Source organism: Convolutriloba macropyga, chromosome 13 (assembly GCF_964194025.1).
Source record: "Convolutriloba macropyga chromosome 13, txConMacr16.3, whole genome shotgun sequence".
In the NCBI taxonomy this organism is placed as follows: domain Eukaryota; kingdom Metazoa; phylum Xenacoelomorpha; order Acoela; family Convolutidae; genus Convolutriloba; species Convolutriloba macropyga.
In genome coordinates, this window is record NC_134480.1 from 13798701 (window position 1) to 13825082 (window position 26382).

Genomic DNA, 26382 nt, shown 5'->3' on the forward strand with positions numbered 1-26382 from the left:
CAAAAACTAAAATTTGAAAAACTTCAGGGACTGAAACAAAGCCACAACAACACAATTTGCAAGCAACAATAACCAATTTAGATGAAAAACTATATCAGAACTGAAAAACAATTAAAAAAAAATTTTTTTTTGTAATTTTTAAGGTTTACAGCTTAATAGCGTTCTGAGCAGGCCAATTTAGACATAAATTCAAGAACGCAGACATTTGATAAATTAACAGTAGAAAATGCGATTATGTTTGGCCGATTTGGCAAAGTAGTTCAGGAAAAATTGTCAGAAACAATGAGCGTGCCCTCAAATATGTAAATTTTTATTTCATTTTTTCCAAAGTTAAACATTAATATCTTTTTGATTAGAACAACTTGAGAAACCAATGAATACTGCAAGCAATGGAAGTTCAGAGTCAACAAAACGCAACAATGCCCGTACTATTTGGTACAGTGGTTTTGAAGAAATCATAAAACACATGAGGCGAACCCCGATTTCTGGGTTATTGGGAGACCCAAAAATTCTCGCAAAATTATGCAAAACGACTAAAAATTGTGCCGCGCGGACACTTCTGAACGCAATTCCAGTCCACTTTGTAGTTAATGAACACCCAACATCTCCACTAAGGAGTGGGAAAAAATTCCCACCTCGCCCTAAAACCAGGTGGTTTTGTGTGTTTTGATAAAAAAGACCTCTAACAAGAACTTCATGATTTCGCAAAGAATGAAAAATTGATGATTTTCCAAAAACTAAGTTTTGAAAAACGTCAAGGACCAAAACAAAGCCAAAATAACACAATCTGCAAGCAACAATAACCAATTTAGAAGAGAAACTACATCAGAACTGAAAAACAATAAAAATATAATTCTTTTTTAAAATTGTAAGATTTACAGCTTACTAACGTCCCGAGCAGGCCAATTTAGATACTAATTCAAGACCGTAAACACTGGAAAAACCTACATTCAACAAAACGATACTATGTCTGGCCAAATTGGCGGAGTAGTTCAAGAAAAATCGTCAGAAACAATAAGCGAGCCCCAAAAAAATTAAGGTTTACTTCAACTTTTTCAAGTTTAAACATTAGTAAATTGTTTATTAGGCCGAGTTGGGAAACCAACTAAACACTGCAAAAAAATCATTCAGTGTTCATCAAAAAAGACAATTTCCGTTCAATTTGGTAAAGTAGTTTTAGAGAAATCGTCAAACACATGAAGCGTACCCGCGAATTTTGGGCTAATGGGAGACACAAACTTCTCAAACAATTGAGCAGAACGGCTAAAAACGGTGCAACAAGGACAATTCTGAACGTAATTGAAGTCCACTTAGTAGTTATGGACACCCAAGACCACTACTGTGAACTGGGAGAAAATTCCCACCTCGCCCTTGAGGCCGGTGTCTTTTGTGTGATTTGACAAAAAAAGATTTCGAACAAGAGTTATTAAAAACAGCCTAGAACCGAAATGCCATATTTTTGAAACAGTTTTTTTCTTTCTATGACATGACTTTAAGATTGGTTGAAGGAACTATTATATCATTTTTACAATTAGTTTGTTGTGGTACATTGCAAAATATCAGAAAAAAAAACTCCGACTGTTGCTTTCTCTTTGTTCTTTGTCCCAAAAAGAAGCATTACCTAGCATAAGATTAAAAACGAAGTTAATGTTTGATTTACCAGAAAGCCAGGGTTGATTTTCTCACATGAAGTTTGAACAATAAATCGAATAAAAGAAGAACAAAAGATGAATTTTCAAAAACACACCGATTTTTTTTAATGGAAACACTTCAAGGACATTAACACTAATAGCTATCAACTGAATGCATCATGGGTTAATTTAAATCTCCTTAGGAAGATATTTAGACTTCAAATTAATTGGAATTCTTTTAAGACAACAAAAACATGCCAAATTACGGACAGGGTCAGTAACAAAAAGTCCCAACTGTTTGCTTCTCTAAAAATAATTTGTTTTAATGAAAGATGAGAAAAATATTGAAATATTCCTGTTTTTTATTAGGTAAATTGAACTTTAAAAAGACGGATTTGATTGCCTCGAGTAATTTCTATTTATTTGTCGGAAAGTTGTATGTGAATTCAAAATCTTGCAAGAATCTTGCAAGATTCTTGCAAGATTTTACATTCAAAAGGCGTTGACGAAAAAAGTCATTTATTTTCAGTTTTGCTGATCACGAATTCTGATATCAGTCATGATATTTGGTTTTCAGTTAGTTTTAGCTACCAAAAACACATAAATATTTTTTCCGGAATTCAAAATCTTGCAAGATTCTTGCAAGATTCTTGCAAGATTTTGAATCCTGGCTATTTTTTTTTTTCATTGAATAAGGCTTCGTAACTTGTTCAGTAAAGAAAAACTTGCTTCAAAGATGTTTCCTAAAACACTTGTACCCAGTTTTATTTTTTGGCCTTGATTGATATCTTGCAAGATTCTTGCAAGAATCTTGCAAGTTTTGAATCATCTTGCAAGATTCTTGCAAGATTTGAATCCGCTCATCACTAGGGCTGTTTCACTTTTTTGTAATGGTCGAAAAATGAACTCTTTCTCACGTTCCCATTGTAACCCACCACTAAATGGGGGGGGGGGCAGGGCAGGGCATACGTTAAATGTCCACTAAGTTGGGGGCTACAATCGGAAAGACTGAAAACTGTACTTAGTTCATATAAAGTGCTTGATATAAGCTCAAAAAAATGTGGGTCTCTCAAAGAGATAAAGAGAAGATCCGTTGGAGGTAAATTATTGACTAATCTGAGAAATTCTCAGTTCTCTATTTTACTGAAACATTTTTGGAGTGTTTTCAACTCCACCTTTAAAGGCATACGTGCATCGCAATAGCGAAAAGCATATGATGCAAAAATCAACAGAAACTTGATGCAACTTTTAAGTTACGGGTTTTTTAAAGACTGGCTTTTGAAAGTAACAAATATTGCTCTCAATCTATTGTACCACGCAAATAATAATTAATCAAAAGTTGGGAGTCTCACATTTTGTTTTTTTGGGGGGGGGGGCTTCAATTGTGGTTAAATAGGACCTGCTGTACATATTTGACATTTTGTTTCGATAATAATTATCGTTTTTGCGTGTTTAGAACGTGGCCTTTATGAACTGCCAAGCTCTCTACCAATTTTACTGTGCCTTCTCTAGCCAGACTCTGTTTCAATCTTACCTTTTGACATTCTTCAACGTCCTCTTCACCTCAGCCCCCATTCTCCTCTTTGGAATTCTGGAACAGAACGTACCGGCTGAAAAACTCCTCAAATACCCTTCTTATTACAAAGACATATCACGTAACAAGATGCTGCAGTGGCCACCATTCATGCTATGGATGTTCTACTGCGTCTGGCACGCAGCTGTTATTTACTATGGAGTATTTCTGGTTCTCCCAAATCTGGATAACTGGATGTTTGGACTGGCTGTTTACCATGTTTTGATCATAATCCTTAATGTGAAGTTGTGTTTGCATACGAGATTGTGGGGAACTATGTTTATAGTTTCGCTTGTGTTTACTATAATTGGGTACTATCTGTTCACGTGTGCTTACAGCCTATTTTTCTGGTTAGTAATTATCTGGTTAATTACAGGGAAGTTTTTTTTGTGTTTGGTGGATTTTTTGTCAGAAAATTTTTCAAATATCATTGCGATTGATGACACTTTTCTTTAGTTATTTTAATCATATTTGTAATCAACTTTCTATAATTAATGCAGTGATCGCATTTGATAAAATGGTCACAGCTGGAAATTGCGATCTAAGATGATGTTGAGATTTAGATCAGAAAAAAGTTATTCAAGTCATGCACCAAAAACTACGCTTGAAAAAAATCATTTCGTTAAAAAATTTGTGCAACTTGAGTTTCAATGGTTATCAGTTAACGTGATGCTACACCTTCAAAGGTTTTTCACGTGCTTTGAGTTATTGAAACAACATTTTTATTTGATCAAGAGTTAAGTTTTTGCGTGTTGACAGGGACTTCGTACAAGAGACTTACGAGTTCTACTGGCTTTTCTTTGACCTCTTGGGAATGGCGGAACTGTGGGCTGTGACTCCTCTCATCATGGTTGTGTGTTTCACGCCTGATCTCATCGCCAAATTGGTCTCTCTTATCAAAGACAGAAAGACGCCCGTCACCTGGTCAACTGCGTTTGTAAGTTGAAGACATGAATAGATTAATTGATACTAGCAGGCCCGCAGAAGCATAACAAGATCATTTAAAGAATAGAAGTTTGGGCTGGAAGTTTGGGCGTACCACCTTGGGCTGGAAAACATGCCCCTCGTTTAACAGCCATAGGTTTTACCGTTGTGTTTGGTTTAAAATATTACCCCAAGTACCAGCAATTTTGTGTTCAATTTTTTTGGCTTTGCCAACTTGCATATTTATGGAGCGCGTAGATTTGTACAGATAACGAACTTCTACACGGTCGCCTACATAGGTTATGCGGCATGCTTAAGGAGCGTTAAAAAAGAGAAACGAAAAAAGATATGAAAGAAGGGAAAACAGAAAAGAAAGGAAAGACAGAAAAGAAGGAAACAAGAGCCAAAAGACAGGAAAAGGAACCGAAAAGAAAGACGGAAAAGCAAGCGGGAAAAAGTGAAAAAAAGACAGAAGAAAGGACAACATAGAGAAAAGAAAAAGAAACGAAATAAAGCAAGAGAGAAAAGAGAAACGCAAGAGAACCGAGACAAGACAAAAGAGAGAAAAAAGAAAGGGAAAAACAAAAAAAACAGAAACGGAAGAGAAAACAAAGAGAGAAGAAAGAGAAAAAAGACAAAGGAGAGAAAGCAACAAGAGAGATAGAAGACAAAAGAAAGAGAGAAAAAGAAAGAGAAAAAGGCAGAAAAACAGAACAGAATAAAAAGAGAAAAGAAGGAAAGAGAAAAAAGAAAGACAGAAGAGAGAAAGAGCAAAAATTGAAAAGAGACGAAAGAAGCAGAGAAAAGTGAGAAAAGCAAAGGAGAAAAGGAAAGAAAACAGAGAATACCGAGAACAGACCAAGAAGACAATTGAAATAAAAAAAGCAAGAAAAAAGAAAGAGAAACACGGGAGAGAAAAGCAAAAAAAAGTTGGAGAGAAAAGGAACAAAGAAAAGAATCGAACCAGAAAATAAATCGAGAAAGAAATACAGAAAAGAGACAAAAGAGAGAAAATGGAAACAGAAAAGAAGAGAAAAGCAGGACAGAAGTAAGAGAGAACAGCAGAAGAGAAAGAGAGAAAAACAAGAAATAAAGATAAAAAAGACAGAAAAGACAGGAGAGAGAAAACAAAAACGAAAAGAGAAAAGAAAGGAAGAAAAAAGAACAGAAGCGAAAGAGGTAAAAAAGGGAAAAGAAATAGAAAAGAAAGATAGGAGAGGAAAGCAGGAGACAGAAGAAAGAGAGAACAGCAAGAGTGAAAACAAAACCAGAAAACAAAGAACACGAGAAAATGACGAATTAACGAAAAAGGAACGCAAGAGAGAAAAACGAAGTATAGAGTAAAGACAGTCAGAAAAAGAAAAAAGAAAAAAAGAGACCAAAGAAAAACAGAAAAGAAAAGCAGACAAAAAAAGAACAGCAAAAAAGAAAAGAAGGACAGAAAAGAAAGGAAAATAAGAAACAAAAGAAAAGAAAAGCAGAAAAAAACAAAAACAGAGAAAAAAGAGAAAAGAGAGAAAGGAAAGACGGAAAAGAAAGAAAAACAAGAGAAAAAATAAAAGCAAGAGAGAAAAGAAAAAGAGAAAGAGAAGAGAAAAGAACAAGAAGGAAGAAGGAGAGAGGAGAAGAACTACAGACAGAACCGAAAGAGAGGAACGAAAGAGAAAAAAGAATGAGATAAAAGAAAGCCAGAGGAAAAAGATCCGAAAAAACACAAAAGAGGAAAGAGAAAAAAGCGACAGAAAAAATACAAATGAAAGAGAGAAGCGAAAAGAGAGAAGCGCAAAGAAAACGAACAGCAAGACAGAAAGGGGAAGAAAAAAGACAAAAAAGACAAAAGAAAGAAGAGAAAACGAAAAAAGAAAGGAAAAAGAAAAATGGAAGAAAGACAAAAAGAAATTTTAAAAAGTGTAAATAAAAAGAAAAGCGAGAAAAAGACAGGAAAAACGAGAAAAGAAAAAGAGAAAAAGAAAGACAGAAAAAAAGAAAAAGCAAGAGAGAAATACAGAGGAGGAAAAGAAATAAACGAAAAAGCGAAACGAATGGGAGAAACTGAAAAAAGACAAATGAGAGAGAAGGGAAAAGAAAGTGAAGATCAAGAGAGAAAGGGGAGAAAAAATGCAGAAAAGACAAGAAGCAAAAACGAAAAAAGAGAAACAAAATAGAAAAAAATGGAATGAAAGGCAGAAAAAAGAACAGAAGAAATACAGCCAAGAAGGAGGAAAGAATGCGGAAGAAGACAGGTAAAAGAGAAAAGAGAGAAAGGAAAGACGGAAAAGAAAGAAAAACAAGAGAAAAATAAAAGCAAGAGAGAAAAGAAAAAGAGAAAGAGAAGAGAAAAGAACAAGAAGGAAGAAGGAGAGAGGAGAAGAACTACAGACAGAACCGAAAGAGAGGAACGAAAGAGAAAAGAGAATGAGATAAAAGAAAGCCAGAAGAAGAAGATCCGAAAAAACACAAAAGAGGAAAGAGAAAAAATCGACAGAAAAAATACAAATGAAAGAGAGAAGCGCAAAGAAAACGAACAGCAAGACAGAAAGGGGAAGACAAAAAAAGACAAAAGAAAGAAAAGAAAACAAAAAAAGAAAGGAAAAAGAAAAATGGAAGAAAAAAAAGAAATTTTAAAAAGTGTAAATAAAAAGAAAAGCGAGAAAAAGACAGGAAAAACGAGAAAAGAAAAAGAGAAAAAGAAAGACAGAAAAAAAAGAAAAAGCAAGAGAGAAATACAGAGGAGGAAAAGAAATAAACGAAAAAGCGAAACGAATGGGAGAAACTAAAAAAAAAACAAATGAGAGAGAAGGGAAAAGAAAGTGAAGATCAAGAGAGAAAGGGGAGAAAAAATGCAGAAAAGACAAGAAGCAAAAACGAAAAAAGAGAAACAAAATAGAAAAAAATGGAATGAAAGGCAGAAAAAAGAACAGAAGAAATACAGCCAAGAAGGAGGAAAGAATGCGGAAGAAGACAGGTAAAAAGGAAAAGACAGGAGAGAAAAGAAGGACAGAAAAGAAAAAGAAAAGCAAGATAGAAATACAGAGGAGGAAAAGAAATAAACGAAAAAGCGAAACGAATGGGAGAAACTAAAAAAAGACAAATGAGAGAGAAGGGAAAAGAAAGTGAAGATCAAGAGAGAGAGGGGAGAAAAAATGCAGAAAAGACAAGAAGCAAAAACGAAAAAAGAGAAACAAAATAGAAAAAAAATGGAATGAAAGGCAGAAAAAAGAACAGAAGAAATACAGCCAAGAAGGAGGAAAGAATGCGGAAGAAGACAGGTAAAAAGGAAAAGACAGGAGAGAAAAGAAGGACAGAAAAGAAAAAGAAAAGCAAGATAGAAAAAAAAACAAAAAAGGAAAGAGAAAAAAAACGAAAAAGAGAAATGGAAGGGAGAAAGTAAAAACGTTACACAAAAGCTGGTCCCGGCCATATTACTATCTAGCAGATTTAAATGGACACTTTTGCATCTTCGATTTCATTTCCGTAATTGAGCTTAAATTAGGTGTTCTTTATTCCGTCAACATGTGAGAAGAATCAGTACATGTCAATAACGAAAGATTTTGAGTAATAAATTTTGACTTTTTATAAGCAGGTTTTCTGTCATTGACCAATTTTTGAAACCGCAGTTTTTCAGTCGTTGATCCTTTTGGCACAGGCAACTTTTCGGTCAATGACCTATTTTTACATCCGCGGCTATTCAGTCATTGACCCCTATTGCATAGGTATCTTTTCGGTCGTTGACTTTTGGAAAACGAGCTTTTCGGTCATAGGCAGTTTTTCGGTCATTAACCCCTTTTTACATCTACCACTATTCAGTCATTGACCTTTACGGCCAATAGGTAACGTTTCGGTCATTAACTTTTTGGTAGGGACATGTTTTCGGTCATTGACCTTTTTCACAATACGTGCATAACGCTTTGCTGCATATTTAAGAGGCCTTAAAACATGTGAAGATTAGGAGCTTAAACATGGAAGTATAAGTTTTTGAATTACGTTTAATATATAGATAGAGATATAGAAGATGTGAAAAAAGAGGGCATTGGGAAAGTAGAAACAAATGCTTAAACATGGTGTTCAGTGGCTCTCTGTCGACGTTGAATTAAATATAGATGCAACGTTAATGGACAAAAGTACCGATAAATACGCGGCTCAACGGCTCCTTAGCTCAACTCATTGCACTTCCGTTCGACCCATAGACCCAGGTTCAAACCCGACTGTGGTCAGTCGTTTTCTCAGAAACCATGTTTAAGGGCCGTTAAAACATGCAGAGATAGGCGCTTAAACATGGTGTTCAGTGGCTCTCTGTCGACGTTGAATTAATATATAGATTATATCACTGATATCGGATTAACTTATTTTTAAATAGTTGGGTTTTTTCCGTTTGTGCCCCCCAGTAGGTTATGCTCTCCCAAGTTAGAGAGCACATGCCATTGCACACCAAATCATTATTTAAAAATATGGCAGTGTGCCTGGGGTTGCAAATAACATGCACCCACTAAGCTGGGGGGGGGGGGGGCAAACGGAAAAGATCCAAATAGTTTTATCAGTCGCTAAAAAGTTCCTCTGTGAATTTGGACACAATTATTTTCACGCATAAATTTTTCGAGCTGTATCTAAAAGCTGACAATGGAATACTGAGCTTGTTTTTTTTGCGTGTCAAATTACTATTCTTTTTATTTAGTCTAAAACAAAGATTGTAGCAATTATTTTAGTCCTGTTTGTCTTTTTTAAATGGTTTTTGTACTAGCCTCCCTAAGTTTCAGCTAGCTACAGACCAAACTACCGCTCGCCAGTCGTTTGAGAGCTATAATTTAAAGCAGCTTAACTTAAATTGGCACTGCTTTCGTCAACTACGGTGATTTGTTATAACTGCGAAGATGTAAGCTGAGCGGAGCTGTATTGCGGTGCTCTTGATTTTTTACAATTCACAGAATTTGAATTGTATTGGGGCGCTGTCTTTTTTTTAAGATCTGTTCACACATTTTCATGATTTTAGAAGTCAATTGGAGTAGTGATTTTGGTCACAAACAGGAAATGGAGCGAAAAAGCGAGTGGTTTTGCGGCGTGAAATTTTTTTGCTCTAATTTTGAAGTAGAGTGAGAAAACAGTGTTTGAACAAAAATTCGCGTTCTCGCTAGTGGGTTTTTGTTCACGTGCGGCAATTTCACTTTGATTTTTACTGTTTTTTATTTTTTTGATTGGATTTTTTTCTAAATGGTTTTGCCAATCTGTTCATAGCCCGTTCTAGGTCTAGTCTTTGTCTAGTCAATGAAAATTCTTTGAATTGTACGTCAGGACTTGTCCTTCTATGTTTTTTTGTTTCGTCGTCTGACGCTCTTTTTCGTTTTACATTTGTTCACACAGCAAAGCTGAAAAAGTCAAATTTTCTGAATGACTTTTTCCTCTCACTAACGGCGTTTGCGCGCGTGGCGTCATTCCTCACTCTCTTTAGCAAAAGTTCTTTGCGTGATTAGAGGTTGATCACAAGTGACTTACCTCACTCAATAAAATGACTTTTGCACTTTAAAACCTAGGTTTAATTTGAATTTTTTTAAAGGAACAAATACGTGCAGTAAAGGCTTTTTACCTAGCTTTTTGAGCGGCGTCGATTTTTTTCAATTTAGGTCTGTCTCTGTTTCTATCTCTAATATACGCCACGCTGGTCTATTCTTTCGCAGCTATTCCGGCAATCTGCCGGCTATGTTGGGTGGAGAAATTATTGACCTTCTCTGGGTTTTTATGACTCAAAAGGGAGTATTCACAGTCTAAAGGTTTTTACAACCTTCTATTCTACAATTTTTAAGGTTATTTTGAGAAGTTTTCGTGCCATAACAGTCCCGATTCCCTGTTAAAGCTACATACCATCACGCGTACCATCCTTACTCCCATCTTCTTACCTCCGCCATCAACAAACCTATCCCTACAAATCAAGTCGTTTTTTGGACAACACCATTGATTTATTAGCGATTTAGTTTTTGGTTTTTGTCATTTTTCCATCCATATCTTTATTTTCCTTCCCCCAAACCTACTTCCTATCCCCTCAAACTGACCGTCCCTCACCTACCCCCAGCCCCTACCGGCAGCTAGGCCGTCGTCTCCCCCCCCCCCTCCCCCCTCCCTCCCGCCTCCCGTTTCCATCTACTCACGTTTCCTCAGACTAAAAACACTTTCTATTGGTTTATTAGGCATTGAAATTTTCTTTTTTTCTCTATTCTTGAGTTTATATTGAAGGACTCTCGAGTCATATCCAGTTTTCTATTGGCTGTATTTTTCTTTTTGTAATCAATTCTCTGGTCACGACCTGTGTCCTTCAAAGGGGTCTAGGAAATAAACCCCCGCGAAAAAACCATTTAACTTTAGATGGAAAATAAACCCCCACAAAAAAACCCATGGAAATAGACCCCCATTTAAAATTGAATCTTGGTGGTGATAATTTGTCCGGATGTGATAGTTTCATATCAAGTCCTACGGGCCGCTGAGGCATGGCCATGGCCCGCGAGGCATGGCCAAACGCTCTAAATGCGCAGCTCTTTAATAGTAAAGTGGGGGTTCAAAGTACCCGACTTCAAAGCACCCTTTTAATTCATTCACGCTTTTTCTATTGAAATGAGTTCACGACGTCCTTTTTTCGCATTTTTGAAGCAAAATTTTTGTTCATTGTGAAAAAGTTTTTGGTCAGTGTTGATTGACTGACTTAACTTTTATCTCAAATTATGTTTCCTTTGTCTCAATTTAAGGTTTGCTTTCTTCAAATGCAAGAGTTGAGGTCATCGTAGCTTAATTGAGGGGCAATTTTGTGGTACATAAGTCTAAATCGAAGATATCAAAACAATTAGTAGAAAACGGCTTTTAAAAAAATTCGGTCCTCTAAGGTATTTAAATCTCTAAGGTATTTAAAGGTATTGTGTTTTAAAATGAGCTGTAAAAATTAGCTCTAGATCTTTTTAACCTACTGAATCTTAACTGATTAATCAGGGCCGAATCCGGAAGAAGCAAGTTGCACCTGGGGAAAACAGTCAAGTTGACCCTAACAGAGACCACCCGAACTCACGAGGAGCATCAGCCGGTGGGAACCCAACAGCTCTCAACAACAATGATGTGCGACAACCTAAGTACAGTGCCACAAGTGGACATAGCTTTGATAACGAATTGTACCTCAGAGGGGGATCGGGAAGCAGAGGACGACAACAGTCACCGCTCTCAGACGAGTACGAAATGGACGATGCTGGTCGGAAAACGACTGTGCTAAAGGTATGTAGGGACCCGTTTACAGACGCATGAGCGTTAGAATGGTGCTAGGAATACTGGCCGACAGGAATACTGGTCTTTTAGCCGAAGAGGAAAAATGAGAAATTTAGCCGACCAGTTTTATTCTAATTGGTCAACAAATCTCATTGGTTGCTAAATCACTATTGATTAATAGCCGCACAGCGATAGCTGGGGCTATTATTGGCCTTCTCTTGGTTTTTTTACGACTCGAAGAGGAGTATTGGTTTTCTTAAGGTTTTTTTTTACCGGAAGTACTATTCGTTCAGACGATATTTTGACCTAAAAGCGAAAGCGAGTAAAATTGCAGTGTGAACTAATTTTTTCTGAGCGAGTGAAGTTTTTTGATCATGCGCTGCGTTTAGTGAATGACTTTTTGACATTGAAAAGTAGTTTTTGACTGAATGGCACATATAGATAACCGTTTTTAGCCGTTTTTTCGTCTGTGGCCTAGTTTTTTTGCTTGTAATTTGGTTTTTTGTAGAAATAATTTTTAATCGATGCTATGCTGAAATTTAAAACCGGGAAATTGTTAGCACAGTATTTTGCATAGCCTGAAATTGCGTTTCAAATGCGAAATTGGCACATATTTCTTGATTTTTTAGTTAATTTTTGGCTTTTTTTCTGTTAATTTCTTCATTTTTGGATCTTTTAGCTGTTTTTTGTCAAAAATCAGTTAACATGGAAACTTCCCTTTGATAATTCATATACTCAATGCCTCTTTCTACCTCGATGTAATTTTGTTTCATAAAATTGTACATTTGCTAATCCGATTTTCGTAGTTTTTTGCAATTTTTTTTTTAATTTTTTTGTTTGTATTTTGCTTTTAATTACTAGAAATAGTATTTTGGGGAAGATGGGGGACTTTAATTTCGTTTCAATAAAAATTCAATCATTTTTTGGTGTTATGTTTTTGAAAAAACAGATAAATTTTTTTCATAAATGCAGTCTTAAATATTCTTTGAGCACTTTTTTCGCAAATTGTTTCATTGTTTCGTATGTCTGAATTCTGCTTTTTCTTGTTTTATTCTGTTCAGCAAGCTGGATTTTGTCTCGAATGACTCGTTGTCTTTTCTATGTCTCGAATGCTGATCAATGAAATGTACTCGTTTTTCTTGATTTTTTTAAATTTGATTTTCAACTTTCAAAAATCAAGAATTGGTCTTTTTGTTACGGTGCTCCTAACATTGTGTCCATATTCTTCACATTCTCGTTTGTATCATTCTAGTTTTTTCCTGGAACCTACTTTTGTTTTCGTTATATTGATTTTTTCAGTTGTTAAAAAATTGAATGAATTCAGCTTTTTCTTAGATCTTGGTTTCTTCGGTTTGCAATTGATTTAATTCAAAATAAGGCAGTACTGGGAGTTTGCTAGAAGGTCTTTTCCAACATTTCGACTTATTACTATTCATTGCAATTTTGTTCCGGGCTGGGTATTGTTTTTAGACGATTGTTTGCCTTTGAATATTATTCTGTTGCTTTTGTTTTTCTATGATTAATTTAATTTTTGAATTAGTATGAAATCTTGTTTTCTAGCATATATACAACAAGGAAGAATCATGTATTATTTTTGTCTTAATTGCCGTGATTAGAAATCTAATTGTAGTGGTTCTCTGATTCTTAAGTTTGAGCACTCTTTTTTGAATAATTTTGACTTTCCTGTCTTTTTTGAAAAGTTTTTCTCTGCCGTTTGCTTTCGCGATCTTTTTGAGATTAGAATCATTAATTATCTGAGGGCAATTGATGGCCATGTCAGCTTTGTCAGGCTATCAGTTTTTGACCATCCTAAATATTTCAGACTTTTTTAACGTTACCAAACATTTTCAATAATAAAATTTTGCTGCATTTTCTTTCTCTTGGTGACAGTGGTTTAAATTTCACCGATTTTTAGATCAGACCCGCGGAGGTAATGAGTTAATGGTTCAATACAAAAGGTAATGGCTTCAGCTTTTTGTGAAGTTTTGGTGCTTCGAGTCGCTTCCGGAATTCTTCCGGCTATGTTTTTTATTTCGTCGTCATGATTTTTGTTACGACCATATGACGTCACAGCCACTTTTTGTTCATTCGTTCATGCAATTTCAACTGAAATGCATGTGTGACGTCATTTTTCGCTCTTAGTGGAGCGAGTTTTTTGTTCATGCGCGTGATTAAATTTTTGGTCACACTTGACTTACCTCACTCTCAAAAATGACTTCCTCACTTTGAAATTGACTTTTATTTACTTTAATTCAAAGAGATAAGGTCAAATGGCTGTGTGTCACTCTAAATGAAGGTTATTTGAGATCAGCTAATAGAGGCAGCAATAACTTATACAGATTTTAAATCAAAATCTAACAGATCAGCCTTCAATGAAAAGGCGAATTTTTTTGGTCTGTCTTTTTTACTGTTTTTTTAGACTGCCGATCTACGAATCTATTGCGGCTATTTTCTGGCAATCTGCCAGCTATGTTTTATTTGCTGATTTAATGTAAATTTTTGCCAAAGTTTCCCATTTTTGGAATGAATATATTCCGAAGATTTGGATACTGTGTTAGCTAACCAAAAATAATTTAGCTAGAGCAACTAAGGGCAAGTTAATTACGATTAATTAGTTAAAATCCCATGTAGAATATGGGAATATCTGAAGCATTGGGTCTCTTCTGGTTCACAGTCCTCTGTCCACGTTGTTGGGCATGTACCGTTTACCTCCCATGCACACGTACTATTTGTTACATATAGTGAAGTGCAATATAACAACACTGATATAGCAAATTTTAGCGATTTTCGAATCTGTTTTACGATTAATTCAGTTCACAAAAAGAAGTTCAAATCTAGTGTATAATACACGTATATAACTAATAGTGTAATACATTGATTGCACCTCCTGGTTAAAAAAGAGCGCGGGGATAGGAAACGATCAAAATTTCTAATTAACTTTCTAATTAACTAATATTAATTAACTAATTAATAAGCTTTCAAAGTATACTATAATTGTATTACAACTTAGTATCAGAAGAAAATATGCATCAGTTTGATCACGCAAGCTTAAAAATTAGATCCGTGCTTTTATAAAATCTCGTGATTGCCTAAGTCTAAATTTCATTGCATGTTTACTTTGCAGGGCAGCGGAGAACCAGCAATGCAGTATGCAAAACCAGCATCGGGAACTAACTCTGTGACGTCAGCACTTGTCAACACCACCTCCCATCCGGACATGACAACTAGCCAGAGGTTTTCCATGGGGGAGAGGGCGTCGGTTGCACCTGTGGGGGGTATTGGGGACAACGAAAGCGCCGAAGAGCATTTCACGGTAAGAGGAACCTCAAATCTGAAAAAGTTTGAAAAAGGGTTCATTTTTAATGAGATTTTTACCTGTAAGAGATTTTTACGCTGAGACGATGTCATAAGAAATTCAGTTGGTAGTCATTATAAATACACGAAAGAAGGATGATTGTGTGATAAGATTGAAATCTCGTTTTGTAGTCTGCAACATTGTATTATCAAGCTAATATGATTGTGCGCCAAACCTAATTTAGTCGAAGATTTCCTATAAATCTGATATTTTGTTGACTATAACTCTTGGCAATAATTAGTGATGTGTGGAACTTAAATAATTAGTGATGTGTGACTTGCAGGGTTAATACTTCGGCTCTAGTTTAGTTGGTCTGCAATTGATGTCTGTTCTATTAAATTATTTTTAATTGCTCGCGATTTTAATGATCAATCTTATTGAAAACTATTTGTCTTAAAGGCCCCTCCGAGAAGCGTCATTTACATATAACATTGGTAAGTACTTTGGAAATAATTAATTGGGTTAAAGTTTTTCACTATAATTGTGTTCCAGGTTTTCCGTTCACTTTTTGGATCTAGCCACCCAGCTCCGCTCCCCCCCCCCCCCCCCACGTTTTTACTATAGTAACCTTCTCTATAACAACTCATAATTATTTATAAATGGGTGTCATAAACGTTCAGGGGTGGAGGGGATTGAGTTTACTTTTTATTTCGGACTTCTGTCTTATGAGATCATTTTGGTTTCGCATATGCCATACTTGTAATGCTTATTTACGTTAAAATCCATTTTACCCACTGCTATTATACCCAACCTGGCACTTTAAACAATGCCCCTTTAATCTTTTCGTTCAATAATCCGATTACAAATTAGCATGCGCTATTACAATGATGTTTTAACATATTTTAGTGGACAATATAATCCCATTTCTGGTTGTGATAGTGTCTTATCCACGGGCCATTTTATTTCATTATCGGTTAAATAGTGGTTATGGTAAATTCAACAATAGGGTAGATCAAGGTTGCCATTGGGTAAAATGGCAGATTGAGTATATTGGCATAAGGTAAACTGGCATTGGGTAATTTGTCCGGACACTGCTTATTTAGACCCCTTTGGTGTCCTCAGAAGGCGAGAATTCCCAACAATGGTAAAGATATTCATTAAGTGTTTGTGTGGGCCATAATGCACGGTTTGGTTGTTTTAATCAACGACCCATTTGAGTTCATCACTGACCTATTATTCATTTGGCGTATTGTTCACACCAAACTGATCACTTTTAGCAAGCAAAAGGGAACGAGTAGGCAGAAAAATGGCTTTTTTTACAGTTTAGAATTTTCGCTAATGTTTTAGTAGACTTTGAAATATAAAAACAGGATGAGAAAGCTAAAATCTATGTGAATGGCTATCGTTATTTTTTCTAAAGTATCTCATTTTCTGGAAAATTTTCGCAGACATCTACTCTTGTTACTAGCCACCCTCATCTCAGCCGGCTAATATAGCGCTCCTATTTTTTACAATCCAAATTATTTGGAGTGTATTGGTGTGCTCTGTTTTTACGACTCGAAGATGAGATATGGTGATCTATTTTTACGATTCGAAAAGGAGTATTGGAGAAGCCCTTTTAATCAATTTTATTGGAGTGAATTTTTAAGAAGGAAATGAAACGCGTGAGTTTTTTGGTTGCTCAACAAAATTAAAGAGCGGAGCGAAAAGAGAGCGATTTTTTTGTTCATACTTCTGTTCTTGCAAATGCGAGAAATTGAGGTGAACAAATTTCTAAGCGAGTGATTTGTTTTGTTCGAATGCGGCTTTTTAAACCAGTTGTCTTTCCAACTTTTTTGTTTAAGAGGGTTGATTATATTTTTTATTAGTTTTTGGTTTGTTTTGATTTGGTATAATTTTTTGGTATTGAACTTGTGTTTTTGCTAAATTGTCAGAATTTTTCAGCTGGAGCTGATTTTTAGGCAAGTTTTATCGATGTTTCGTCTATCGTTTTGTTTTGCTGCTTTCCAACTTTTTTGTTTAAGAGGGTTGATTATATTTTTTTATTAATTTTTGGTTTGTTTTGATTTGGTATAATTTTTTGGTATTGAACTTGTGTTTTTGCTAAATTGTCAGAATTTTTCAGCTGGTGCTGATTTTTAAGCAAGTTTTATCGATGTTTCGTCTATCGTTTTGTTTTGCTGCTTTAAGGGGAATTCGAAGAAGCCCATTACTTAAGGAGTGTTGAAATACCAAGCAGTTTCGTTGGTAAAACATTTTTTGTTGTGAAGTATGAGCAAAAACAGAGAAATTTTGAACTATTCTTCATAGGTTTTGTAGTTTTTTGTTCGTTCTCAAATTTTAGAAAGTCAATTGAAATATTGGTATTTGAATTAATTTTTGGTTTTAAATGCTTTTTTTTCACGTGCGGCCATTTGACTACAATTTTCAGATTTTTTTTTCGAGCACTAAAACGGTGCATATGTGTTCTAATTACGCCAATTTGCATTTCCTTGAATACATCAACTTTTTCTAATACATCAATTTTTTTTCCTGTTGTGTTATCACTTAGTATCATTAACTACAGGTCTCATTGGCTGCTAATGGGCAATAGATAAACCTCAGTAATGGTTTGATTTCATGGCTATTGGGTTTTAATGACTTCGACATTATTTGTTTTAAATTTTTCAAATTGAGTTTTTTGGAATTTTTTAAGGATATTGCCACCTGATTGGAATGTTTCAGTTCGAAACTATTGCTTTTATTATTAGTGACTTCGACAACAAATTTTTTCAGGAAACATCGAATTTTTGAGTTGTGCGAGTTTTATTTGTTCCCGTTAATGTCTCATCTCTTAGTCTCACTAATGAGAGGCATCGTCTGTTACTATTTTGGCTCAAATTAATCGAATTAATTGTCCCAGTTTATAGTTTTTTGCTTTTTATGACTTACACGATGTTAGTTTTTTTTAATAAGCAATTAGTTAATTTTTGTGCTGTTTTGTATTGGACTTATATCGTCGTATCTGTCTCATCACCCCATTGTTATTATTGACAGATCTCAATGGTTCTTACTGTTGATTAAATAAATGAAATAAATTGCTTTGTTCTGTAGCTGTTGCTTTACCTGACTTAAATATTATTTGTTTTAAAACTATTCTTTAAAAAGTGTTTTAAACGATTTTGTGATTTTTTGCAAAGTTTGGTCGTTTTTGTGATATTGTTTAGTCGCAATATTGAAATGTCTTGTCGGTTGCCAATGAAGAATGAGTGGATCTAATTAATCGCTTGAGTTCTTATCAGTCGTTTTTTCCGTCTGGCACTTCGTTTTCTCAAAATAGATTTTTTATTGTGTATGTTTTGTTGCTTCTTTTGTGGTCTTATCGCTAAGTCAGAATAATAATCTTTCTCATTGAGAACTGGTAGATTGTTAGTTTAGAAGTTTTTTTATCTTGACGCCACAGACAGATTCTTATTGTTGACCTTTTTAATTTTTGCCCCTTTTTGCCTGTCTTTGATTCGTAATGTTATTGTTTTGTGTACTCAATCTTAAGATTCGTAGGGTCAAAGTTTTTTGTTGCTGGAGATTCTTAAAACACTAACTTTTGAAAAAAAGCTCAATTGTTTTGGGTTTTCTGCATTTTCCGCATATAGGGTAAAGGGCGTGCGATATCAGTGTGATATTGTTGTCAAAATGTCGTATGTCGGGTTTTAATTGATTCAATTATTTGGATTGTAACTTAGGACATTTCCTGCCGTGCTTTTTAAATATCTGTTCAGATGTTTTTATTTAAATAATGAAAATCTTCAATTGTTCCAGTGTTCTGCTATGCTTTTTTACTTCGTTGAACAATTTGTTTCGCTTTACATTAGTTCTAAGCTTGTACTTTATTTGCATGAAATCGTTTTAATTTTTCTAGGCTAATTTCATTTCTAGCTCATTCTGCTAAGAGTGCTTCTAAAGAGCAGTTGCTTAGCAAAAACATTTTGAAGTGAACTGAATCAGTATCGAATTCAATAATCAAAAAAATAGAAACGGGATAAACCGATAAAGGGCAATTTTAGATGCCCGCTACTTGAACTTAGTTTTTATAGCTGTAAGCTGAGCGGAGCTATATTGCAGCGCTCTTTTTACAATTCAAAGAATTTGAATTGTATTGGGGCGCTGTCTTTTTTTTTTTTTTTTAAGATCTGTTCACACATTTTCATGATTTTTGAAGTCAAATTGGAGCAGTGATTTTGGTCACGCCGAAACAGTAAATAGAGCGAAAAAGCGGGTGGTTTTGCGGCGTGAATTTTTTGCTCTAATTTTAAAGTACAGTGCGAAAATGGTGTTTGAACAAAAATTCGGTTTCTCGGTAGTGGTTTTCTGTTCACATGCGGCAATTTCACTCTGATTTTTACTGTTTTTTCGATTTTTTGGATCGGATTTTTTTCTAAATGGTTTTCCCAATCCATTCACTGCTCATTCTATGCCTAGTTTTTTGTTTGAATTAAATTTTCATTTCTCGCTAGTGGTTTTTTTGTTCACATGCGGCATTTTGACATTGTTTTTTTGTTTTTTTTCTTATTTTTTTTATCTGATTTTTTTAAAATGGTTTTCTCAATTCACTCATAGTCCATTCTCGGTCTAGTTTTTCTGTTTAGTCAATGAAAATTCTTTGAATTGTACGTCAGGACTTGTCCTGCTATGTTTTTTTGTTTCGTCGTCTGATGCTCTTTTTTCGTTTTACATTTGTTCACACCTCAAAGCTGAAAAGTCAAATTTTCTGAATGACTTCTTCCTCTCACTAACTGCTTTCGGGCGCGTGACGTCATTTCTCGCTCTCTCAAGCGTGATTAATAGCCGCGTCCTCAATTCTAGGCGGCTATTATAGCGCTCCTTTTTTTACTTCGTCTAACAGATTTTTGTTTCGTCTTACCCTGACTTTTTGGAATTGACTTTTTCAATGACTTACCTCACTCAAAAAATGACTTCTGAAGTTACTTATGGAACTTTAAAATATTATGAACATTTAGTTATTAAAGGTCAATAGTAAGCATATAAGTAGTGCCAAACATATATGCCCTAATTCTTGATTTGTAGAGTCTTGAGTTTTTGATTTCGAATATTAATTTTGGGATCTTTTCCGTTTGTGCCCTCCCCCAAATGTTGCACGTGCATCTGGGTGGTGCAAATAATATGCGCCCACTAAGCTGAGGGGGCACAAACGGAAAATATCCTAATTTTGAAAAGCCCTATTAAGGCTTTCTCTTTATAAAGCTTATGTGTCTCATAAAAATGACAGTCCGAAGCGAACCCAAAAAGTCTAGTGGTCTATTAAAGGACTGGTGGCCGATCTATCTATGTTATTTCTATAGTTTATTTCTTTCAGTTCTATCCTATCAATTCATGTAACGCCTTAAGCGTGTATCGCGGCTATTTTCCGGCAATCTGCCGGCTATTTTTAGATTTTGATCATAAGTGACTTACCTCACTCAATAAAATGACTTTTGCACTTTAAAATTTAAATTTATTTTGAATCATTTTAAGGTCAAAGGAACTATATGTGTAATAAGGGTCCGTAATGAAAAGACTTCTGCGCAATGAATTTTAACAAGCTTTAAAGCTTTATTAATTTATCGTTTAATTTTTTACAGAGCTTTTTGAGTGTGGCGTCGATAACTTATTCAACTTATATCTGTATCTGTTTCTATCTCTATCATACGGCACGCAAGTCTATTCGTTCGCAGCTATTCCGGCAATTTGCCGGCTATGTTTATAAATCTTTGTAGACATCTCTAAGGGATTTTGATGCTATCCCCTGCGTTCTCTAATAAGAAACAGGAGTAAATCAATCAATTTTTACATTTTTGTTATTTTTATGTTTATTATTTCATGCAGAAAATATCAAATGAATGTTAAACTCTATTGGACAGTTATTTATCGGAAACAAAACGTGGCCAAAATTTGACCCCAGCTCTCTAAAGGGCATTTTCAGACTTTAATTTTACCATGAGCCGGAATAAATTACGACAATTCTTTTAACGATGAATTTTAATTTCGACATTATCATAGTGTTGGACAGTGTAAATTTGAAGAATTTGAAATTTACGAATCATCGTTGTGATACTCTGATAGTAGAGTAACGGGGAAACTATTTTGAAAACTTAAGGATGCAAATTCACCTGTTCTCAATTTTTCTCCCCACACTTATTAACCAGGGTAAATGTTAAAGATGATTTTGAGCGGAGCCATAATTCGTTATATTTTTTGTTGTTTTTAATTGCTCTCAAACGAAGTTTGTACCAATTATATTAGTCTTGTTGGTCTTTTTTATGCGATTTTTCGCTTGACCGATTTTTCGTCTAACCCATCTGACTTTTTGTCCTCAAAAACGGGATAAACAGGTAGCGCCCAACGGGCATTGAGTTCTCTTAGAGCCTTTCAGCTCACTAGTCTCAAAGTATGCGATTTCACAGAAACTGTTTTGGATACGTATACTTATGGCGTGAAGGGCAGTTCTTAAAGGTTGACACCCCACACCTCCCCCTCCCCCCTACAACCCTCACTCCCGGTGCCCCCTACCCCGCAGCGCTCACCTCACACCCCGTCATTTAAGCTAAAGCTAGCCTCACTAAACCGTAGCTAGCTACTGGCGAAGCCAACCGTTTGCGAGCAATTCAAACGTTTGAGAGCAATTCGCTCCGACGCTAGTCGATAATGTATAGAAAACTTTGGAAACCATTGTATGTTTCTGCCAAAAACTGTTTTCATTGTTTGCCAAATTTCTCTAAAATGAGCCAGTAGATTACTGTTTGAAAAAAATTCGACGACTCTAAAAAGAGCGGAAAATGATTGCAACCCTTTTTATAAAATGTTTTCTAGACAGTTATTTGTTTTAGATTAAGAGAATTTGATCAGCAGTGAGTGGGTGGCACGTTTTCAATTAAACAGAATTGTGTGTTTATATATTGTGTTTGTTGCTTCAGCGTTACTGAAATGATGTTTTTACCATACTGAGTGACAAGGCGAGTAGTGATCAACATCATCTTATATGTAGCACACCTTTTATCATGAAACCGAACTATCATCCCAAATTCACTCCAAATTCGCACTCATCACGCGGCTCATTTATTCATAGTAGTACATTCTTTTTGAGTGATGTATTACGAAAGAGATTTTTTGAAATAAAATTGAATGAGCTGACATAATGGATGAAAACTAAACCTTGTGGGTTCAAAATAAAACGACAATTATTGCGTTTGATTTGTAATTTGTCAATATGTAACTTTAAACACACGGCCTGACAACTCAACTGAAATTTTTGGATTCATAAAAAACATTAAAAATCCATTTTTTAATTGCTCTCGAACGAAGTTTGAGGCAATTATTGTAAACGTGTTGGTCTTTTTTAAGCAAAATTTTTGCTTGACTGTTTTGACTTTGACTTTTGTGCCCTTGACATTTTCGTTCTGCCTGATCTAAATTTCTCTCCCATTCACAAGAGTCGGCAGCTGAACTCAATTTGCGGCAGTTTACTACTGAAAGTTAAGTAAAAGGTGCGCCGAAATTGGAGTCATTTTCTCACTTTAAATTTTATTAGCGGTCATAGTCATATATAATAACCTCAAATGACGTCATTTGAAGCCCCCTTAAGTGAACTTAGTTAATCCTCCCATCTGAAGCAGGCTACAATAGATTCCATTTCTCAATAGTCGTTCGAGAGCAATTCTTCCGCCGTGATTTACTTAAAACACACTATGGTTTATTCTACATGTATTATATCAACACGCTCAATTTTTTTCGAAATCATTTTGTAAGTCGGGGCTTAAATAAATCGCTAACACCACGAAGAAAAGTAGATGTTAAAGAAAATTTTATGGGGAAAGTTAAAAACTTACGAAAAGTGTACAGTTTTAAAACCTTTGAACATCCGGAAATAAAAATTTTGCGACCTGTCAAAAGTCTACTTTCCAAATCAAAGTTTCCAGTGACATCAATATTTGGTCATTTCGTTTATGTCAAGTATAGTATCCTTGCTAAATTTGCCGATTACCCTGCGCTATAATTGACTGCCTTCAACTTGCTGTCCATTGCATCGTGAAAAAAAAACGATTTATTTTCATTTTTGGTCTTAGAAACCACGTGGTCCTCTTGGACTCTGACCCATTACGTACAGATTGCTGAAATACTCTAATCAAGCAATTTGAAGTCAATGATCAGTTGTTTTTTAAATAGCTCACTAGTATTTAAGCATTATAGGTTTGAGGCAGGTTCCGTTTGTTAATCATGAACAGAACATCAAGGAGATAATTATAGCCAATTGTAAGTTCTTATTCGTAAGTGGCATTCAAAAAAAGGTCTGCAGAACAAAGTTTTGCGCTTCGCTTTTCAAAATTGAAAAAGATAAAATAGATTGAGGTCTGTAGTTTTTACCATTATGTTCACATAAATTTGTGTACACTCCAGTACAAAATTTATCATTTGGCTCTAAATCGTTCACAAATAATTTAATGCCCGGGTTATCTCTGTATTTTAAACGTAAAACAATGAGGCTCGTTAATGTGCGTTCGTACATGATGTTCCGACCCGAGCTCATCTACCTTGTTGACTAAATTGTCAACCAAATGAGATAATCAAAAATATATGTTAGAGTTAAAAAAATCATTACACACTCAAACTACTAATTGAATTACATAATGCCATGCATCACTAAAGCGCTCACGAGATCTGCCATTGAAAAAGACTCCGAGAAAAACAAACAATAATCAAAATCAGCTAAAACCAATCAGATAAAACCTTAGCTACACAAATTTACTCTTTCTTAACTACAAAGCAGATGGAATTTTTCTTTAACGGGACCAGGTAACAAGTCGACAAAAAGAACAAGTCGACAATGATAACAATGAGGCTAAATTCAAAAATCATTCAACATTTAAAAAAACAAATCAATCAATCAAAAAACAAAAAATGCTCTAAAAAACAGATCTCAAAGAGAATTCGAGAATATTTTTTATAGTAAACTTACCCATGAGATCAAAACCAGCATTTTTGTCGCCTTTCGTCTCTTAGGAATGAACAAAATGTTTCATTTAGTAACGTGAAATGTAGTCTTGAATGGATGTTTTCATAGAAAAAATCTCAATTTGAACATTTATTGCTTGTTTTTAAAAGATCGCAGTACATAAATACCTCATATTTTTGCAAATTTATGTTTTTGAAATATTTCGCTCTAACGCAGTCGTATAGCGGCCTGGTGATTGATGGGTTTTGGCTTATTTCTTATGGATACTCCGCGCGGGATTTTCGAAAGCTAAATAAAGGAAACAAGCTAAAAATAGAAATGCTAAGCCGCTACTAACGTCGGACGTTTCGTGATACTTGAATTAAACAGCGTTCATACAATTGAACAGTTGAATCTTTAGCCGCTCTAATTTGTGTAAATGTTGTTGTGTTATGTGTCTGTTATTGTGTTTGTAGACAAACCCGTCTCGTCAGTCTAGTGACTACTTGGGCCAGGAACATGATCTCACAGATGCTGCCAACCAATCAATGACCTCCACAACTGTATGGCTTGTAAGTGTCCTCTAGACAACGAACTTCAACAGTTACTACCTTTTGTCTACCAACGTGTGAACAATGTTGCGACTGACCCGATTGACGTTATTGAAAAAGATAACGGAGGAAAATGTGACTAGCTCAACTTTGACCGAATTCTTTTCTTTGTAACCCTTCTTGTCTCGAATATTCGCTTTCTCAAATACCTGCCCGACTAAAATGGCATTGTTGTGCTTTCTTGTTTCTTCTTTAACCTGAATTAAAACTATCTGTGGTTAATATTTTCTAAACTAACTAGAATGATAAATTCTCTTTAACTGATCCTAGTTTTCTGGAGTCGAATTTAATGTTCTTTCGCCATAACATAAACCCCACTCTCGCACCGCCCTATTCTAGATATGGCTAAAAAGAATCCTATTCTCATTTTTTTAAATTGTGGGTTCTAGATGCCGACTCTCATAAGATGCATGTTATAAAATCTCAGAATCAACTGGAAAAAAACGGAATCTAGAAAAAAGATTTATTTTCATCGCCGCTTGGGCTTTTAATACAACTCAAGAAATTACTTGTCTCTTAATTTTTGTGATGGGAAAGAACTTATTGAGGTGTTCAATTATAAATATTGTGTATTTGGGCGAATAATAAAAATAATAATTATATTAAAAATGTGTTTCACATATTGGCTGCTCTACATATCGAAGTTTCCAAAATAAATTCCAAAGTGCTGAATTTTATCCAATTAGCAATATCTATTGATTAATTTAATTCAATAAATTGTTGTAGTTAGGCGAAACGTCAAAGTGTTTAATTTTGATGGGTGTTAGTTTTGTGTCTTAGTGTAAATAGAATATATTTTTGAAAAAGTTTTAGAGGATAATTTTAGTATAACTTGTTAACATTTCATTTTCTGTGTTGAGATACACTAATTACATATCCTGAATTAAAAAGAACTGTTTTCGGTCTGTTTAATAACATAACCACTCACCCCTACCGACCCCATAATCGATCTTGACATTGAAAATTATTATCTATTTGTAACGCTCCATTGAGTTTTTAAAAGTGCATGATTGCCGACGTTAAGACTCAGTGTTATAAACCGTTTTGGTTAGTATTTCGGTGTAATCTTTTATTCTTGCCTAGAAACGTCTTACACAATATAGTCCTAGAATGCGAAATAGTCCCAGACGAAAGAGTTCAATCAAAACAGACAAAACATACCCGAACAATTAAGGGATTTTGATTCTCTTATCTGTTCACGATCCTTGCCAGTATTAGGTTTTATGGTCGAATTGGAATTTGTAGGATTAAAAACTGAGTCTTGGATAATTTGGGAAACAGTTCTGCGAAATACACACTTTTAATTGTATCAACTTTCAAGTGACACTTCACAAAAATCTATTTTAAAATGAGTGTTTGGGCAATATTTTGTGCTATCATTGTTGTTTATTATTGTTTGTTTGTTTGATTGAAGCACCTGTGCCATCATTATCTTTATCTGTCCACTAATACTTTGTTTATGGTATTTATTTGTTGATTATTAGAGTGTGTATGTAAATAATGTACCAATGTTGTTCTTTTCTTCTATCTTTTCTGTCTTTACAGAAATCTTCACTGACCAATTTGTTTTTTTTACTAATTCTAGCTAACAGAAGTTAAAGTTGAGATATATCTATGTTGCAGGTCGATTGACCACATTACCTTTGGCCACATAAAAAGTTCATTTGCTCGGGTAAATTTACTCGAATTTTTTTGTTTTCTTAGCGATAGCTGTTATCAACGTGTCAATTGGACAGAAATGGGAGAAAGCTAAAGTTAAGAAAGAAAATAGCAAAATTATATTTTTTTGAACGCCATAAAGCGTACGTTTCACATAAAAGTTTTTGACTTAAATGGACTGCATGTTTAATATTTGTTTTAAGTGAACTTTTTGACCTTTAAATTATAGAGATACCTCCATACGCGCCAGAAAATTGGACGGATAAGCAAATCAGAAAATATTAATAACGAGCTAATTGATCTTTCTCAAATACAGAATTTTTAGAAAAAAAACCTATCTAAATAAGAGAGTGCGAAAGTAATTTTAATTGAGTCGAAAGTATTACTTGTCGAAACAAAATTTCTCAACAGACTTACGTGATGTCGCAAGATAAAACTATGAAGCAATCAGGTCAAATTCAACTCAAGTTTGTTGAAGCGTTTTTAATCTT

General features: G+C 34.8%; 1 protein-coding gene across 13 annotated transcripts in view; it reads left to right on the forward strand.

The window, feature by feature from the left end:
• The window catches only part of LOC142351575 (phospholipid-transporting ATPase IF-like), a 104382-nt gene that overhangs the window by 73253 nt on the left and 4747 nt on the right, over nt 1-26382 (forward strand). For 8 of the 13 annotated variants that reach the window (XM_075403679.1, XM_075403678.1, XM_075403673.1 and 5 more), the window contains 5 exons: nt 3088-3554; nt 3964-4141; nt 11095-11370; nt 14486-14674; nt 24098-24193. In XM_075403679.1, the coding sequence (XP_075259794.1) occupies nt 3088-3554; nt 3964-4141; nt 11095-11370; nt 14486-14674; nt 24098-24193 (1206 nt within the window). Of the gene's footprint in view, nt 1-3087; nt 3555-3963; nt 4142-11094; nt 11371-14485; nt 14675-15115; nt 15151-15759; nt 15801-21519; nt 21541-21606; nt 21646-24097; nt 24224-26382 lie in introns of those variants that run through there. The other 5 variants (XM_075403681.1, XM_075403680.1, XM_075403682.1 and 2 more) reach the window with 5 other exon arrangements.